Genomic DNA, 20,385 nt, shown 5'->3' with positions numbered 1-20,385 from the left:
GTTACCTCACCTGTAAAATGGGGACTAAGTGAGCCACATTGTGTCCAATCTGATTAGTTTCTACCTACTCCAGTACTTAGTTCAGTGACAGGCACACAGTACGCACTTAAAAACCATAAAGGGGGGGAAAAAAGCCTTTGGAAGAGGAAAAGGACTGCTTATCTCCTTTGTGTTTCCTATGCCTGCCTACTGGAAATGCCTAAATTGACATTTCAGCTTTGCTTATTTTGGCCTTTCTTGATTCGAAGAATCATTGTGAATGACTTTACGAGAGGTGGAGCAGCCGGGATTAAAACCCGGGTCCTCTGACTCCAGACTCAGACTCTCTCCACTAGGCCACACTGCTTCTCGGCGTAATTTTTTTAATGGTATTTGCTAAGCACTTATTATGTGCTAGGCACTGAACTAAACACTGGGGTAGATACAAGGTAATCCAGTTGGACGCAGTCCCTGCTCCACTTGGGGCTCACAATCGATCCCCATTTTCCAGACGAGGGAACTGAGGCCTAGAGAAGTCACTGGCCCAAGGTCACCCAGCAGACAAGTGGCAGAGCCAGGATAAGAACTCGGGTCCTCCTGACACCCAGGCCCGGGGTCTATCCACTAGGCCATGCTGTTTCCCTCCCTTCATTGCAAATAGGCAGGGTTGAGGCAGGTAGCGATGTCTGTCTCCCCGCCCCTCTAGACTGTAAGCAGTCTTAGTACAAGTGCTTAGTACAGAGCTCTGTGCACAATAAGCGCTCAATAAATGATTGATCGAATGAATGAATGAAAACTTCCATCAGAAGATCCACAGAGAGGTACAAGAGATATCAAAATAAGCAAGCTGAAGGAAGCGGTTGTTCTTCGATTAATAAATGAGCTACCAAATCTTTAAAATTAATGGGCTAATAGTGGCCCTTTATGTGACTGAGAGAATCGCTGAATGCACCAAATCTTCCAGAAAAATTAGGTGATACTTTTGTGGCTGTAAATTAGCTGAATTGCTACTTATCAGTTGCTCCACTGCAAATGTTGCTGACAGCTCAAACTCACAGGTACTTAAAATTTAGACCTGTCTCCATCAAGCAAACTTCACCGCAACATGGTAAGGGAACATCCTAATCTCTCAAGGTGGGGTTGCTGCTTTAATCGCATTACCTGAACATTGACTTAATCACTAGCTACTTTTAGTTTTAAAAATGCTTTAAGTTTTAAATATATTGAAAATATACTTTTAAATATGCTTCTGATTATTAAAAAAAATCACATCACCCTTGCAAAATAAGATCATTTGTACACAAAAAATGATCAAAATAACCTTAATTAAAAATCTCTATGCAGCACTATACAATTTTTGGCAGTTGTAATATAATCCTACACATAACTTTATGTTTCCTAAAGCAAACGGTTTTAATTGAATGAATAATGCTTACAACAAAGCAATGCTATTTTGCAACCGCTAACCCCCCACCAAAAAAAAAAAAAAAGCACTTAAAATTTAGTAACAGAGAAACAACTAAAGCTAAATTGTATCTCATCAAGATAAAACAAATTATCGTGGTATTTGTTGAGCACTTACTAAGCGTCAGCCACTGTGTTCAGGGCTGGAGTAGAAACAAGGTAATCAGATCCGACACAGTCGCTGTCCCACAAGGGGATCACAGTCCCATTAAGAGGGAGAAAAGATACTGAATCCCCAGTTTAGAGATGAAGAAACTGAGGCCCGGAGAAGTGAAGTGACTTGCCCAAAGTACACAACAGGTAAGTGGCAGAGACCGGATTAGAACCCAGGTGCTCTGACTTTCAGGCCCGGGGTCTACCCACTAAGGCACATGGCTTGAGAATGCATCATTCATTCATTCAATCGTATTCATTGAGCACTTACTGTGTGCAGAGCACTGTACTAAATCCTTGGGAGAGTAGCAAACAACAATAAACTGACACATTCTCCCTGCCCACAACGAGCTTTAGTCTTGAGGAGAGCAACCTTTCAAAAACCTTGCAGGAGTCAACAGCAACAGGGTGAAAGAGTTGGCAGTATCCGACCTAATTAGCTTGCATCTTCCCCAGCGCTTAGAAAAGTGCCTGGCACATAGTAAGCGCTTAACAAATAACATCATCACCACCACCCAGCTACCCTGGACTGTTGATTGTGATGACGTGATACAAAAGCAAGGGCCTGGCAGTCAGAGGACCTGAGTTTTAAACCTGGCTCCACCACTCTCCTAAAGTGTAACCTCGGGCAAGTCACTTCATTTGTCTGGGTCTCAGTTCCCTCATCTGTAAAGTGGGGATTAAGACTGTGAGCCCTGTGTACCTGGTACCTGATTACCTGGTACCTACCCCAGTGCTTAGAACAGTGCCTGGCACACAGTAAACGCTTAACAAAGACCATAATTATTACCACTACTAATTTTCCGGGCCTCTGTTTCCTCGGCTGTAAAAGGGGGAGTAAACATCTCTCCTCCTTCCTTCTTAGACTCGATCTCGAATCCACCCCAGGGTTTAGGACACATGATGGGCAGTCAGTAAGCCCCTCACGAATATCAGTTATTACGATTAAAGTGATGAGGATGACGGGGTCTCCCGTGAAACGGCAGGCCGGCAGGAGAGCCTCGGTGAGACGGCGAGGCCGCACCAAGGAAATGCTTCTCGGGTTGCTGTCTGTGCGGTGCCAGATGCCCTCTCCTGCTGTGCTTCCGCCGGGATGCTACAAAGCGAGGAGGAGAAGGAGGAGGAGGAGGAGGGCAGCACGGGGGGGAGGAAGGGAGGTAGATGAGATGTCACATGATGAGACACGTGAGTTTTTTTCCGTGCAAGGAAGCAGCGCGGCCTAGTGGAAAAAGCACACAGGCCGGGGAGCCGGGAGACTCTTAGATTGGGAGTCCCCGGCGGGGACAGGGATCCTGTCCAAAATGAGCTTGTTGTGGGCAGAGAAGGTGTCTGCTCGTTGTATTGCACTCCCCCGAGCGCTCGGAACAGTGCTTTGCATACAGTAAGTGCTCAAATTTGATTGAATACAGTGTATTTCTTTTTCTTTATGGGATCTGTTAAGCCCTCCTTGTGTGCCAAGCACTGTACTCGGCGCTGGGGTAGATATAAGCTAATCAGGTTGGACACAGTCCCTGTCCCACACAGGGCTCGCAGTCTGAATCCCCATTTCACAGATGAGGTAACTGCGGCCTAGAGAAGTGGCCTGCCCGGATTAGAACCCAGGTCCTTCTGACTCCCAGACCCGGGCTCTATCCATTAGTCCCTGCTGCTTCTCTTCTCTCCCAACGCTCAGTACAGTGTTCTGCACACAGTAGGTGCTTAATAAACACTATTACTACTATCACCTGAGTTCTAATCCCCTCTCTGCCTCTTGCCCGCAGAGTGACCTCGGGCAAGTCACTTCATTTCTCCGAGCCTCAGGTTCCTCACCTGCAAAATGGGGATTCGAGACCTGTTCTCCCTCCTACTGAGCCTATGAGCCCCATGTGGGACAGGGACCATGATTACCTTGTCTCTACTCCAGGACCTTACGCTTAACAAACACCACAATGACTATTATTACCTTAGAGCAGGGCTTCGCTCAATAATTCTTCATCCTGGGGTTCTCAGAGCCAGGCGCTATCATCCTTAAAAGATCCATTCTAGCTTGGCGAGGATGTTTCAGGGGAAAAGAGGAATGAAATCAAGAGAGGGGGCTTCGAGATCACAGTGGCTTTGAGTCTTGAGAGAGTTTGAACAAGGGGCTTAGAAGGCGTCCTTTAAAGGAAAGGTTTAGAAACCAGACTGGAAAAGAGAGCGCTTAATACAGCGCTCTGCGCATAGTAAGCGCTCAGTAAAGACCACTGATTGATAGAAAGCATTCTTCCGAAGAGAACTCCGTATCTTCCCACTCAAATCCTGTCCTTCCCCTGACTTTCCCATCACCATCATCCTTCCCATCTTGGCTCTGGCATTACCTTGGCATTATCCTGGACTCTCTCATTCAACCCACATATTCGATCTACTACTACATCCTGTCAGTTCATTCTCCACACGTCACTAAAATCCATCCTTTCTACCCCATCCAAACCGCTACCACGCTCATCTAAGCACTTACCCCATCCAGCCTTGATTACTATATCAGCCTCCTCGCTGACCTCCCAGCCTCCTGTCTCTCCCCACTCCAGTCCGTACTTCACTCTGCCATCCGGATCATTCTTCTACAAAAACGTTCAGGCCGTGTTTGCCCTTTCGAGACCCTCCACCTTCCACATCAAACAGAAACTCGGCATCGGCTTTAAAGCAGTCGATCACCTTTGCCTCCTCTTACCTAAACTCTCTGCTTTCCTACTACAGCCCAGCCCGCACACTTCGTTCTTCTAACGCCAAGCTACTCACTGTACCTCGATCTCATCTATCCGACCGCCAACCTCTCGCCCACATCCTGCCTCTGGCCTGGAATGCCCTCTCTCCTCATAACTGACAATTACTCTCCCCCTCTTCAAAGCCTCACTGGAGGCAGAACTCCTCTAAGAGGCCTTCCCTAAGTCCATTTTTCCTTTTCTCCAAATCCCTTCTGCATCGTCCTGCCTTTCTCTTTTTATTCATCCCCCCAACCACCTCCACAGTACTTCTATATATGTCTGCAATTTATTTATTTCTATTAACGTCTCCCCCTCTAGACTGTAAACTCACCTGTGGGAGGGAATGTGCCTTTTATGTTGTTACAGACTACTCTCCCAAGTGCTTAGTACAGTGCTCTACATACATTAAGCGCTCAATAAATTCGACTGATTGATTACCCAGGTAGGAATGCGCTTACACACACATACACACACTTTGGCTACTGGCAAGCTCTGAACAGGCTCAGTAGACTGCGGAATCTCAATCATTTTTATGATATTTATTAAGCACTTACTATGTGCAAGGCATTGTACTAAGCACTGGGGTAGATACAAGATAATCAGCTTGGACACAATTCTGTTCCGTAGAGGGCTCACAGTCTTAATCCCCATTTTACAGGAGGGAATTGAGGCCCAGCAGTGCAGTGACTTGGCCAAGGTCCCACAGCAGGCAAGAAGCAGAGCCGGGATTAGAACCCAGGTCCTCTAACTCTCAGCCCAGGCTCTTTCCAGTAGGCCACACTGTTTCTCTATCAATGATGATTCCAGGCCTACCATCACAGATGAATCTATTTAACTCAAACCCAGGGTAGTTGATGTTCAATTTACAGAATTTCAAGAAACACTCACGTGAATCCTGCCTTTGCCAATCTAGGGGGCACAATGGCACCCACTACAAGAGAAGAAAAGGGCAGACCAAACATCCTCAACTTACTCTCTATTGCCAGTGAAACTCCTCTCTCCAGTAGTAGTAAACCATCAAACATTTATTGAGCACTGCCACGGGCTCTGTACTGAGTGCTTGGGAGAGTTGACAGACAAAAAACCATCATGGATTCCATAATAATAATAACTGCGGTAGGTGTTAAGCACTTACTGTGTGCCACCAACCATACCAAGCGATGGGGTGGATTCGAATAAATCAGGTTGAACACAGACCGTCCCACCTTGGGCTCATAGTCACAATCCCCATTTTACAGTTGCGGTAACAGGCACAGAAGTGAGGTGACTTGCCCAAGGTCACACAGCAGACAAGCGGCAGGGCCAAGATTAGAACCCTTGACCATCTGACTTCCAGGCCTGTGCTCTATCTACTATGCCACTTCACAATTCTCCTACTACGAGCCAACGTGCACAACTCGCTCCTGTAGTGCCAACCTTCTGCCCGTTTCTCCATCTCATCTCTCTTACCGCCGAATCTCTCACTCACATCCCGCCTCTGGTCTGGAACTCCCTTCCCTTCTCATCTGAGTTGCTCTCCCCACCTTCAAAGCAAGCACGGCCCATCTCCTCCAAGAAGCCTTCTCTGACTAAGCTCTCCTTTCCTCTTCTCCCTCTCCCTCTGCTTCACCCCGATTTGCTCCCTTTATTCACCCCCATCCCTGCACCACACCACTTCTTTCCCTATCTGTCATTTTTTTCTATTAATCTCCATCTCCCCCTTGAGACTGTAAGCTCTTTGTGTCTGTTTCAGATGTCTGTTTCACTCTACTCTCCCATGGGCTTAGTTCAGTGCTCTGCACACAATAAATGCTTAATAAATACACCTCCTGAATGGCAGGAAGAGCAGTGAGGCCTAGTGGAAAGAGCACAGGACAGGGAGTCACTTAACTCTGCCACTAACGGCTGAGTGACCTTGGGTGAATCATTTACCTTCTCTGGGCCTCAGTTTCCTCATCTCTAAAATAGGGTTGAAATACCTGTTCTCCCATGAGGGACAGGGACTATGTCCGGCCTGATTAGCTTGTTTCTGCCCCAGAGCTTAGCGTCTAACAAGTGCTAAGCTCTAGGCTGTCTGCTCCTTGTTGGGAAGGGAACGTGACTACCAACTGTTAGATTGTACTCTTCCAGACGCTTCAAACGGTACTTAAGTAGATGTGCTCTGCAGAGACCCTTCTCAGACTGCCAATCCTACCTCTCCTCTGCAAAGAGAAGCTTCCCAACACTTTCTTTCCAACTCTCCCAACCACCCCAGCCCGTTGCGGGTTAACTCAGTTCCTTCCCTTTGGGCAGGCAAGAAAACGGAGCCGGGACCTGGGAGAGACCAGGCAGTTGGGCTTTGTTTCCTCGCCCATTCATTCCCCTAATTCGCATAGAGATGCAGATCTCTGGGAGAGAACGGACAGGGAGATGAGAACTTTGGTGGGTCTGTGCGGCTTTTGTATTTGCCAGTGAGGTCGATAACAATAACAATTGGGAGACTTAAGCCCTTACTCTTTGCCAAGCACTGTACTAAGCACTGGAGATCTGACAGGACCCCTTCCAATACGGGCAGATTGGAGGCTGGGAAAGGTCCGATTAAAAAACAATTAAATGGTCTGAGATGGTATGGAGCTGGACAGAGCAGGCTAGGGAGATGGCATTTATCAAGCACTTGCTTGTGCTAAGTACTGTGCTAAGGACAATCAGATTGGACACAGTTCCTGCTTCACAGGGGGCTCACAATGTAAGGCCACTGCCTTAGCACACAGACATTTTATCTCAGTGCTTAGTACACATAGCAGGCGCCTTAACAAATACCATAATTATTATCATCATCACCTTTTTACAGAGGAGGGAACTGAGGCACAGTCAGTTAATCGTATTTATCGAGCAATAAATAAATCGTATTTATTTTACTGTGTACTAAGTGCTTAGTAAAGTGTTTTGCATAAGTACTCAATAAATATGACAATGAATGAATGCAGAGCACTTAACTAAGTGCTTGGGACAGTACAATGCAACAATAGACACATTTTCTGTCCACCACAATCTAGAGGGAGTGACTTGCCCAAGGCCACATGGCAGGCAACCGACAGAGCTGGGACTAAAATCCTGATCTCCGGGCTCCCGATCCTTGTTCCTTCCACTAAGCCACACTGAATTGGAGAGGAAGTCAGGGACTGCTGAGGAAAAATGGGGGTCAACAAAGGTTATCACAGGGAGCGGAGGAAACAAGGAGATGGTAAGAAGGGAAGAGGATGGAGATGTGTCCCAAAGTCAGTATTCCCTACAGGCACAAGGGGTTTAGGGGGTTGGGGGTGGCGGGGGGTCACAATTCTCAGAAGCCCCTTACCACCGAGGCGGAAACTATAGGTCACTTTTGATCCTGTTCCCGCAGGGTCACTTGACCTCTGTGTTTCAGTTCCCTCCCCGGCCCCCATCAGCCCCTCCCCGCCTCACAGGGATGAGTGAGGGTCAAAGAGCACTTGGAGTTCTTCGAAGAAAGGCTTTTGCAAAAGCCAACGGTATTATTACTTTGATTTAGCTGCAATAATAATAATTATGGTATTGGTTAAGTGCTCACTGTGCCAAGCACTGTTCTAAGATAGATAGATAGATATAAGGGTAGATATAAGGCTGTGCCCCAGTCTTCATCTCCATTTTACAGATGAGGTAACCAAGGCCCAGAGAAGTGACTTGCCCAACATCACACAGCAGACGAGTGGCGGAGTCGGGATTAGAACCCAGGTCCTCTGGCTCCCAAGCCCAGCTCTTTCCACTAAGCCACGCTGCTTCTTGTCCAACCTCAACCATCCTCACCATTGGTACTGTCAGAACTTCTACTGTGTGCAAAGCACTGGACTAAGCGGTTGGGAGAGGACAATATAACAGAGTTGGTAGACAAGCTCCCTGCCCAAGCTTACCATCTACCATCCATCCGTCAACGGTATTTATTGAACGCTTCCTCTATGTCTGATCACCTCTAGACTGTAAGCTCATTAATGGGTAGGAAACATGTTTACTAATACTGCTGGTTCAGTGCTCTGCACATAGTAAGCGCTCAAACCATGCAACTGACTTATTGATTGACTGCAGAACATTGTATTAAGAGTTTGAGAGAGGACACTACAGCAGAGTCAGTAGGAACTTTCCCTGCCCACAGCACGGCGTAGGGGAAGCAGCGTGGCTCGGTGGAAAGAGCCTGGGCTTCGGAGTCAGAGGTCATGGGTTCGGCTCCCGGCTCTGCCACTTGTCAGCTGTGTGACTGTGGGCAAGTCACTTCACTTCTCTGTGCTTCAGTTACCTCATCTGTAAAATGGGGATGAAGACTATGAGCCTCACGTGGGACAACCTGATGACCCTGTATCTACCCCAGCGCTTAGAACAGTGCTCTGCACATAGTAAGCGCTTAACAAATGCCAACATTATTATTATTATTAGCCCGGGGCCTGGGAGTCAGATGGTTGTGGGTTCTAATCCTGGCTCTGCCACGTCTCTGGGCCTCAGTTCCCTCATCTGTAAAATGGCGATGGAGACTGTTACCCCCGGTGGAATGGGGACTGCGTTCAACCCGATTTGCTTGTATCCACCCCGGTGCTTAATACGGTGCCTGGCACAGAGTAAGCTCTTTACAAATGCCATAATTATTAGTATTATTATGAGGCCACTGAGGGCGGAGAGGAGACCAGAGAGTACAATACCTCCCTGAAGATCATTTTTCAATTTCGATTCCAACGCTTACCTAGTTCTGGTGTGAAATGCTGGGGTAGGAACACTCTGTGCAGTCCCTGTCCCACATGAGGCTCCTGCTCTAAGAGGGAGGGAGAACAGAATATTTAATCGCCGTTATACTGTGGGGAAAACTGAGGCACAGAGCCATTTAAGTGACTTGCCCGAAGTCACACAGATTAGTGGCGAAGAGGGAGTAGAACCCAGGGTACTGACTCCCTGACCTATGCTCTGTCAACCAATTAATCAATGGTATTTATTGAGCACCTTCTCTATCCAGTACTCCACATTGCTTAGGGAAGAGTCAAGCCCTCTGAGAAGCAGGGTGGCCTAGTGGACAGAGCACGTACCTAGGAGTCAAGGAAAATTGGACTCTAATCCCAGCTCCTCCCCTCATCTGCTGTGTGATCTTGGACAAGTCACTTCGCTTCTTTGTGCCTCAGTTCCCTCATCTGCATAATGGAGGTTCAATCCCTGTTCTTCCTCTTGTTTAGACTGTGAACCCCATGCCTGTACCTACCCCCCAATGCTTAGTCCAGGGCTTGGCGCACACCCCAATTATCGCTACGGAATGTAGAGGAGATCCGCCTGCAGAAATCGAGGAGAGAGGAGACAATGCTGGACATCTGAGAGGAACCGAACTGGAGCAAGAAAAACCCACTGCTTCCAGAAATGAAAGTGAAAGACACCACCTGGGCACTTGGGCTACTTTCTGAATCGCACGATCCTCTGTACTAGATGATCCCCAGACCAGACTGACATCACGAAACTTTGCAGCCAATTGACGAAGTTTACAGTTCACAGTGCTTTCCTATCCGACGGCAACTGTCTCGGCAGAAAAAGACACTGGATGACGACAACCTCAGTTTACCCACGATAGAAGACGGCCAACTCCCTCGCTGCGAGAAGCAGCCGTGGCCTGGTGGACCGAGCCCGGGCCTGGGAGTCGGAAGGGCCTGGGTTCTCATCCCTGCTCCGCCACTCGTCTGGTGGGTGACCTTGGGCCAGTCGCTTCCCTTCTCTGGGCCTCACCGACCTCATCTGGAAAATGGGGATTCAGACTGTGAGCCATGGGACGGAGACTCTGAACAACCTGATCAGCCTGTATCTGCCCCCAACGCTTAGTACAGTGCCTGGCACATAGTGCGGGCTTAACAAATGCCATTGAAAAAAAACAAATAAAAGCCAAAAACCCTTCAGACCTAGGATGAATAACAATGCGGGCTGGAGAGCGATGTCATTACCAGCAAAATGCAGGCCATTGTGATGAAATCACCACCATGTAGTGCTAATAATATTTGTTAAGCGCTTACTAGGTGCCTCACACTGTACTGTTTGGGTAGATACAAGATATTCAGGTGGGACAGTTCATAGCTGAGGAATCCACAGGGGTCAGGTTTCAGATCCCACATTTCAACTGCATCTCTTCTCACCGACCAACTGGTGGACAAAGAAAGTACCTTGGGTCTCAGTGGTACCATGCTGGGCAACCTAGATCAGGCCATGGCTTCCTGGCACTTGTTGTGCCTGAGGGGGGAGAAGACCCCCTCCCAACTCTGCCCCTGCCCTCACAGCAAAGCTGAGCCATAGGGGTGATGGAGCCAATGGAAACTCCCAGGACCCTTTAGGGTGTCCCTGAAACAGTCGAGCGGTGTGGCCCCGTGGATAGAGCCCGGTCTTGAACATCAGAAGGAGCGACATTTTAATCCCGATTCCGCCACTTGCCTGCTATGTAACCTTGGGAAAGTCGCTTAACTTCTCTGTGCCTCAGTTACCTCATCTGTAAAATGGGAAGCGAGACTGTGAACCCCACAAGGGATCTGGACTGTGACCAAACCAATTTGCTTGTATCCACCTCAGTGCTTAGCATAGTGCCTGACACACAGTACGCTCTGAACACCATAATTATTATTATTTAATGCCAGCTCCACCAATTGCTTGCTGTGTGACCTGAGGCAAGTCATTTCACTCCCTGGGCCTCAGTTTCTTCAACTGTGAAATAGGTATTCAATACATGTTCTCCCTCCTACTTAGACTGGGAGCAGGGACAGGGCTGTTTCCACCCCAATTAAACTGTACCTACCCCAGCGCTTAGAACAATGTTTGACACAGAGTAAGCGCTTAACAAATACCACTTAAAAAAATTTAAAAAACAAGTCTCCAAGTTCCAATCACAAGGTCATCTCAACCAGATCTGTGACGTTACCAAAGATCCAACCAGGGTGGGATTTTTGCTCTGCAATGTTACGTGCCAATTATTTGGTCAAAATTGTTTTTGTGTTGTGGTTTTGTTTTTGTTTTTAAGTTTTTAATGGTATTTTGTTAAGCACTTACTATGTGCCAACCATTGTACTAAGCGCCGGAGGCAGATGTCCCATATAAGGCTCACGGTCTTAATCCCCATTTTGACTGATGAGGGAACTGAGGCAGAGAGAAGTCAAGTAACTTGCCCGTGGTCACACAGCAAGCAGACACGTGACGGAGCCGGGATCAGAACTCAGGTCCTCCGACGCCCGGGCTCTTTGTGCCAGGCTGTACAGTTCTCCCTCCTGCCTACGCCGGGGAGCCCCGTGCGGGGCCTCTGTACCTTCGCCACCTCTCACCTGAGATATCACAGCTTTGTCCTTCTCCTAAGGGCCACAAGGGTGACAGAGGCATGGGAAATGAAATATCCACCACACATTACGCAGCTGCTTTAGGAAGCAGTGCTTCCAAAAGGCTTCCAAATCCCAAACCTGCAGGAGACCACGATCGAATCATGAAATAAGCAATGAACTGGAGGAAACAACTGTTATTAATGAAGATTACCAACAGAAGCCACAAAGATAAGTTGTGGGGGGGGAGGGAGAGGGGGAGATTTTTCCACTTCCTATTTGCATCACACCTGCAGGGGTCTAATTAACAGGGCTCTTCATCACAATTCACTGTGCAGGTTCCTTCTTGGGATGTGCAGTTTAGAGGAAAAGCCCCGCTTTACTACTTTTCCTCCTCTCCCACTCCCTTCTGCGTCGCCCTGACTTACTCTCTTTGCTCTTCCCCCCTCCCAGCCCCACAACTGTAATTTTATTTATCCGTATTACTGTCAGGCTCCCCCCGCCCCAGCCCGTGAGCTCGTTATAAGCAGGGAATGTCCCTGTTTCTTGTTGTATTGAACTTTCCCAAGCACTTAGTACAGTGCTCTGCAGATAGTAAGCTCTCAATAAATACGACTGAATGAGTGCTCTGTGCCTCAGTTTCCTCATATGAAAAATGATGATTAAATACCTGTTCTCCTTCGCCCTTGGAGTAATCCCCACACAAGCCAAGGGCTTGGCTGATCTGATTGCTTTTTATCTACCTCCAGAGGAAGCTCCATAAATACCATAATTACTTTTATTACTATAAGGATGTCTCCTTACCTGCAGGAGTCTTATGATACACACCTGAAAACAGCCATTTCTTAAACCTAAAAATACTCTGTTCTTCAGGAAGGGTATTCCAAAAGCTAATCTCCCCAAGCCCGGTATTGATTTTACTCAGGGTGCTTCTAAAGTTCGCTTTGCCAGGTGTTACAGGTCCTAAGTCACAGAAGCATTTTGGCATTTTCAACTTCGCAGCATTAGAGTTAAGGATGAAGGACTTCCCATTGGTAGTATTATTAATTATGATGATTTGCTCAGCCCTTACTATGTGTTAAGCACCGTTATTATACATGTTAACCAGGTTGGACGGTCCCTGCCCCACATGGGGCTCAGTCTAAAGAAGAGGGAATCTGGCAATCTGTTGCCAAATTGTACTTTCCAAGCACTTAGTAAGTGCTCTGCACAGAATAAGCGTTCAATAAATACTATCGAGTGAATGAACGAATGAGGGAGAGGCTCCCCCATAGCTAATTCAGAGTTATTCTATGACTTGGAGAAAAGAGCAGGCAGTTTCGGCCAGTTGATCCTGTCACTTTCGCCCCTTCTGACGCAAAATGAGAAGGACATGATACCAAAGTTAGGCCATCTTTCAAACGACCGCTTTGCTAGGCAAAATCATTTGGCCACCAGCAGAGCCGTTACCCTACCGTGACTTCTGAACTGAGCTTTTCAAGCCGAGTGGGGGTAAAGAGATTATAAACTCCTCAAGGGTAAGGATCTTCAACTCTGTATCGGTGTACTCCCCCAAACGCTTAGTACAGTGCTCTGCCCACAGCTCAATACATACGATTAATTGAATCTAATTCTCCAACGGCTTTACATACACCAGGAGCTTAATGAAAACCACCGATTGATTGATAGAGCAAGATTCAAAGAGGACCTAGCCAAGTAAGATTCCAACCTACTCACACTTCCCCCACCCTTAATTTATTCCAAAAGAACCATTACACTTTATTTTCCTAAAATGATCTCTCTCTGGGTCATTCCAACTCTGATAAGCAGCTTGCCCTGAGGAGAAGAGCCCAGACTTGGGAATCAGAGGGTCTGGGTTCTAATCCCAGCTCCCACCACTTGCCTGCTGTGTGACCCTGGGCAAGTCCCTTCACTTGACCTCAGTTTCCTCATCTGTGAAATGCCTGTTCTCCCTCCTTTTAGAATGAGAATGGATCTGATGATCCTATTTCTATGCCGGCACTTACTACAGTGCCTGGCTCAGAGTAAGCGCTTAAATACCACAATCACCAGGGAAGCTGCAGGGCCTAGTGGATAGAACATGGGCCTGGGAGTCATCAGAAGGTCATGGGTTCTAATCCCAGCTCTGCCACTTGTCTGCTGTGTGACTTTGGGCAAGTCACTTAACTTTGCTGTGCCTCAGTTACCTCATCTGGAAAATGGAGACAAAGACTGCGAGCCCCACAGTGGGACAACCTGTTTACCTTTCATTCAATCGTCTTTATTCAGTGCTTACTGTGTGCAGAGCACTGTACTAAGCGCTTGGAATGTACAATTTAGCAACAGATAGAGAAAATCTCTGCCCAGCAATCTCTGACTCAGCCCAGTCTAAAAGGGGGAGACAGCAAAATGAGTAGTCAGCGCTTAGAAAAGTGCTTGGCACAGAGTAAGCACTTAGCAAATACCATACCAACAATAATAATACTAATTAAGCGGCTTGCCCAAGGTCACACACTAGACAAGTTGTGGAGCCGGGATTAGAACTCACGGCCTCTGACTCCCAAGTCCGCACTCTACAGTGTCTGGCTCTTAGTAAGCGTATAACATGCTGTAATTATTATTATTAATAGTATCATCACCAAGCCTCACTCTTGGTACCAAACTCATTAATCAATAGTATTTATTGAGTGCTTACTCCCTGCAGAGCCCCACACTAAGCAATAAGACAATAATAAGAACAGTCCTAAAACTAATAAACTCATCTCCATTTTCCAAGACTGCCTCGAAAGTTAGGCAAAGGAGCAACGTTCACTAGCAGCTTGGCTTAGTGGAAAGAACCCGGGTTTGGGAGTCAGAGGTCATGGGTTCTAATCCCAAATCCACCACATCAGCTGTGTGACTTTGGGTAAGTCACTTCACTTCTCTGGGCCTCAGTTACATCATCTGGAAGATGGGGATTAAGAGTGTGAGCCCCACGTGGGACAACCTGATTACCTTGCATCTACCTAGTGCTTAGAACAGGGCTGGGCACATAGTAAGTACTTAACAAATACCAAATTTATTATTAGTGGAAAGAACCTGGGTTTGGGAGTCAGAGGTCATGGGTTCTAATCCAGGCTCTGCCGCTTGTCAGCTGGGTGACCTTGGGCAAATCACTTGACTTCTCTGGGCCTCAGTTCCCTCATCTGTGAAATGGGGGTGAAGACTGTGAGCCCTACGTGGGACAACCTGATGACCTTGTGTCTCCCTTGGTGCTTAGAACAGTGCTTGGCACATAGTAAGCACTTAACAAATACCAACATTATTATTAATAATGAGGATGGTTATATTGCATTTATTTTAAAAAAAGGAGAGTGTGCTCTGCTCTCTGCAACAAAAGAACCCATAAAGGAGCCTTAAGTTGGGCAGGGATTGTCTGTTACCAAATTGTACCTTCCAAGCGCTTAGTACAATGCTCTGCACACAGTAAGTGCTCAGTAAACAGGATTAAATGAATGAACGTGACTCAGTGGCAAGAGCACAGGCTTGGGAGTCAGAGGTCATGGGTTCTAATCCCAGCTGTGTGACTTTGGGCAAATCACTTCTCTGGGCCTCAGTTCCTTCATCTGTAAAATGGGGATGAAGACCGTGAGCCCCATGGGGGCCAACCTGATGACCTTGTGTCTATCCCAGTGCTCAGAAGAGTGCTTGGCACTTAGTAAGCACTTACATACCATTATTATTATTATTATTATTATTATTATTATTCTCTGGGCCTCAGTTCCCTCATCTGTAAAAGGGGATGAAGACTGTGAGCCCCACGGGGGCCAACCTGATGACCTTGTGCCTATCCCAGCGCTCAGAACAGTGCTTGGCACATAGTAAGCGCCTAACAAACGCCATTATTATTATTCTCTGGGTCTCAGTTCCCTCATCTGTAAATTGGGGATGGAGACTGTGTGCCCCACGTGGGACAACCTGATGACCCCGTATCCCCCCCCAGCGCTTAGAACAGTGCTCTGCACAGAGTAAGCGCTTAACAAATACCAACATTATTATTATTCTCAGTTACCCCATCTGTAAAATGGGGATAAAGCCTGTGAGCCCCAACCTGATGACCCTGTATCCCCCCCAGCGCTTAGAACAGTGCTCTGCACAGAGTAAGCGCTTCACAAATACCACCATTATTATCATTTTGATCCTCGATCCCCAACTTCGGCCCCCATTTCTCCCTCCCGTCCTTCTGCCCGGCCCCTGCAACGACCTCGGCCCAACTTTGTCCTCCTCCACGCCGAAGAAGTGGGGGGGGGGGGAAGAGGGGAATAACAACCCCCCACGTCCCCCAGACCTCTTTGCACCCAAAAGGGTGTTTTGATGATGGTGATTTTTCTTTTCCTCCTGCAGGCTCAGCTGCCATGTGCAGTGTTGGTGGGGAAGGGGGCAGCGGGGCGAGCACATGGGCTGGCAGGCGTCGGCCCCCTCCCCCCGGCCGGTCCTTCCACCGCCACCTCTGGGGCCCCGGAACCTGAATGCCTGGCGGCCCGGCGGCGGCGCCGGACGGCGGGGTATGGCTTATCCAGAGCGCCGGGCCCCCCCTCCTTCCTCCCTCCCTCCCTCCCCCGCCGTCGCCTCCACACAAAAGCGGCTCCCCCGCCCTCCCGGGCCGCCGGGCGGCCGACGGACGGACCTCCGGCGGCCTCCCCCGCCCCGCGGCGACCCTCCCGGCGCCGCCGCCGCCGCCTCAGCGGCCGCCCGCCCTCCCGCTCGCTCACCTCGGCGGCATCCGCTGTAGCCATGGCCCGGCCGCCCCGACTCAGGCCCCGCCCCCTGCCGCCACGCGTCATCGCTCCGCCCTCTCCCCCCGCCCGGATGGACCGCGCGCGCGCCGGCCCCGCGAAGCGGCGGCGCATGCGCGCGGACAACGGGGCGCCATGGCGGCCTCCGTCTCCCTCTTTTCCGTACGACATCATGGCGGCCTCCGTCTCCCTCTTTTCCGTACGACATCATGGCGGCCTCCGTCGCGGCCCCCCCCGCCCCATTTACGCCATACGTCACGTGGTCCCGGGTGACGTAAGCGCCGCTTGGGCCTTTACCCCGCTGAGGGAGGGAGGCGGTTTGGCTCAGTGGAAAGAGGCCGGGCTTGGGAGTTTGACTCCCGGCTCTGCCCCTTGTCAGCTGTGTGACTGTGGGCAAGTCACTTCACTTCTCTGGGCCTCAGTTCCCTCATCTGTAAAATGGGGATGAACTGTGAGCCTCACGTGGGACAACCTGATCACCCTGTATCTCCCCCAGCGCTTAGAACAGTGCTCTGCACCTAGTAAGCGCTTAACAGATACCCACATTATTATTCTCTGGGCCTCAGTTCCCTCATCTGTAAAATGGGGATGAACTGTGAGCCTCACGTGGGACAACCTGATCACCCTGTATCTAACCCAGCGCTTAGAACAGTGCTCTGCACCTAGTAAACACTTAACAAATACCCACATTATTATTCTCTGGGCCTCAGTTCCCTCATCTGTAAAATGGGGATGAACTGTGAGCCTCACGTGGGACAACCTGATGACCCTGTATCTATTCCAGCGCTTAGAACAGTGCTCTGCACATATTAAACGCTTAACAAATACCAACATTATTATTCTCTGGGCCTCCGTCCCCTCATCTGTAAAATGGGGATGAACTGTGAGCCTCACGTGGGACAACCTGATGACCCTGTATCTATCCCAGCGCTTAGAACAGTGCTCTGCACGTAGTAAGCGCTTAACAAATAACAACATTATTAGTATTATTTTGCTCCAATTAACCAAACCGTTAGGCTGTGGTGACTTGATCAATTCTTCCACTCTCCACCGCTTAGCCCAGTGAAACACGAGACAAGTCGGACCGGTCAACTTTGCAGGTTCAATTGCATTTTAAGAGTTTCGCAGTGAGCGGCGTTACCGATAAATCAGTGGTATTTTTTGAGCGCTTACTGGAGCACTGTCCTATACGCTTGGGAGAGGACAATATAGCATTAGGGGTCACGTTCCCTGCCCACAGCGAGCTTACAGTTATCTTGGAACTGAAAAATAACTGCTATTACCAACCGCCAGCTGGGACTCAGGGTATTGACATGTATTATTATTTCCAGCTCCAGCTAGGAAGGATCCAAACCAGCGCACTCTGGAAAGCGCCCAAAGAAACACTCTTTAATTTTATTTTATTTTTTTCAGTTCGGTCCAGAATGGCCTCAATAAAGACTCAAGCCTACTAATTCAGGTTTAGTTGCGGTTTGAGGAAAAAGTGTTGGCCCCACCTGGATTTGGGTTCGGTTTGACTCTCTTCCCCGCCTCATAGGAATGTGGTGAGGTTTAATTTGGGGTTGGAAATGGGAGCTCGGGATGAAAGTGATGAAAATATGCAAACTGCTTTTATTCTCCTCCAGCCTCTTGCACCTGGGAGTATTGAAAAATGTTCGTGAAGCAAAATATAGAAAAGGGAGCTAACCAATTGAGAGCGAGCGTGGAAATGATTCCGAGAAGAGTAGCGTTCACCGCGATTTTATCAAAGGGGCTGAGCTTGTGGATTCCCACTGCAGTTAGAAGTGCAGGATACAACGTATAATTACACAGAAGAAAAGGAGAAATTAACTAACTGCTGAATCCTGTTTCTTTCTTTATCCTTTCTGATTCACTGACGGCTGGCGAAGGTGCCCCAGCAGGAATTCCTTTCCAAATTGTCTGATCTTTTTCCTCTCTTTGGTTCCTTTTATGTGACATTGTTGAAAATCGACTGGGGCCTTTGGTGGGGCTTAGAATTAAACCAAATGTTGGAAAATCAAACCTCAGCTGCAAAAGCAGTTCCTCTAAGCATCGCATAACCTAGTGGAAAGAGCAAGGGCCTAGGACTCAGAGGTCCTGGGTTCCAATCCTGCTCCTCCAGTTGCCAGCTGTGTGACTTTGGGAAAGTAGCTTAATTACTCTTTGCCTCAGTTTCTTCATCTTAATACCTGTTCTGTCTTCTACTTATACTGTGAGCCCCTCAACCTGATTAGCCTTATCTACTCCAGCACTTAGAACAGTGTTTGTCACAGAGTGAATCCTTAATAAATGCTTCCTATTATTGTTATTATTATTATTATTATTATTGTTGAGGCAATTCTCATCTTAGATGGGCACCCAGAAAACTACTCTTAACTAAATGTTTGTCAGTTTCAACACTGTGGACACCTCAAAAATGGGACTAATTTTCTTGGGTTGGCAAATGATGCAGTGTCTTTTTTTTATGGTATTTGTTAAGCGGTTACTTTTCATTCAATAGTATTTATTGAGCACTAACTATGTGCAGAGCACTGTACTAAGCACTTGGAATGTACAATTCGGCAACAGATAGAGACGATCCCTGCCCATTGACGGGCAAACACTGTTCTAAGCGCTGGGGTAGATAGAAGGAAATCAGGCTGGGCACAGTCCCTGCCCCACATGGGGATCACAGTCTTAAATCAGAGGATTTAATCCCCATTTTACAGATGAGAAAACTGAGGCACAAAAAGTTAAGTGACTCTCCCCACTAGACTGTAAGCTCTTTGTGGGCAGGGAACGCGTCTGCCAATGATGTTGTATTGTCCTCTCCCAAGTCCTAAGTAAGGTGCTCCGCACACAGTAAGCACTCAATAAATACCATTTATTGACGGTCACACCGCAGACAAGCGGAGGGGTCGGGATTAGAATCCAGGTCTTCTGACTTGCAGGCCCAAACTCCTCTTGGCCACAGTGCTTCTCATTTGATGAAGTAAATCCTACAGGACAGTGGCTATGTTTATCAGAAGTACAAACCAAAGTACATAATAATATTAATAATAATGATGTTGGTATTTGTTAAGCGCTTACTATGAGCAGAGCACTGTTCTAAGCGCTGGGGGAGATACAGGGTAACATAAGAGGGTTTTTATGTTGTCTTTCCCCAGGCACTTTAGGACAGTCCTCTGTACACAGTAAGTCCTCAATAAATACTATTGATGATTGTCCTGGGTTCCGTTCCCAGCTCCACCACCTGTCAGCTGGGTGACTTTGGGCAAATCACTTGACTTCTCGGTGCCTCCGTTCCCTCATCTGTAAAATGGAGATTAAGACTGTGAGCCTCACGAAGTGACCTGAGTGGAAAGAGCCCGGCCTTGGAAGTCAGAGGTCACGGGTTCGAATCCTCCTGGTCAGCTGTGGAACTTTGGGCAAGTCACTTCACTTCTCTGGGCCTCAGTTCCCTCATCTGTAAAATGGGGATTAAAACTTTGAGCCCCACGTGGGACAACCTGATCGCCTTGTATCCCCCCAACAGCGCTTAGAACGGTGCTTTGCACATAGTAAGCGTTTAACAAATGCCAACATAATTCATTCATTCAATAGTATTTATTGAGTGCTTACTATGTGCAGAGCACTGTACTAAACGCTTGAAATGGACAAATCGGCAACAGATAGAGACAGTCCCTGCCCATTGACGGGCTTACAGTCATGGTTAGTAGTAGTGGTAAGCACTTAACCAAGACCATGATGATGAGGAGAGCGCTTAGTACAGTGCTCTGCACACAGTAAGCGCTCAATAAATAGGAATGAATGAATGATGATGATGATGAAGCAGCGGGCTGCCGCCACCTCGTGGCCGCCCGCGGGAGCGCCGCGCCCGGCCCCCAGAGACGCTCCCGCCGTCACGTGCCGCCGCGCGCCGCCCCGCCCCGCCGCGCGCGCCACGCACCGAGTCCCGCCGCCAAAATAAAAGCCCCCCACCCCTCCCAACCGCCGCCACCCACGGAGACCGGCCGCCAAATAAAAGTCCGCCCCCCCCCCCCCGTAAAG

The 20,385-nt window shown here is 48.4% G+C and overlaps 1 protein-coding gene across 4 annotated transcripts in view; it reads right to left on the bottom strand.

Annotated features, from left to right (window-relative positions):
* Positions 1-16,377, bottom strand: part of EHMT1 (euchromatic histone lysine methyltransferase 1) — a 106,490-nt gene extending 90,113 nt beyond the window's left edge. Inside the window, exon 1 of one of the 4 annotated variants that reach the window (XM_029054318.1) lies at positions 16,333-16,377. In XM_029054318.1, coding sequence (XP_028910151.1) covers positions 16,333-16,356 — 24 coding nt within the window. In that variant the 5' untranslated portion in view covers positions 16,357-16,377. Of the gene's footprint in view, positions 1-2,539; positions 2,625-11,611; positions 11,632-15,908; positions 15,974-16,332 lie in introns of those variants that run through there. The other 3 variants (XM_029054314.2, XM_029054323.2, XM_029054322.2) reach the window with 3 other exon arrangements.
* Between the last annotated feature and the right edge of the window lie 4,008 nt (positions 16,378-20,385).

Source organism: Ornithorhynchus anatinus, chromosome X4, assembly GCF_004115215.2.
Source record: "Ornithorhynchus anatinus isolate Pmale09 chromosome X4, mOrnAna1.pri.v4, whole genome shotgun sequence".
NCBI classification, from domain to species: Eukaryota; Metazoa; Chordata; class Mammalia; order Monotremata; family Ornithorhynchidae; genus Ornithorhynchus; species Ornithorhynchus anatinus.
This window is presented reverse-complemented; position numbering and strand designations above follow the sequence as displayed.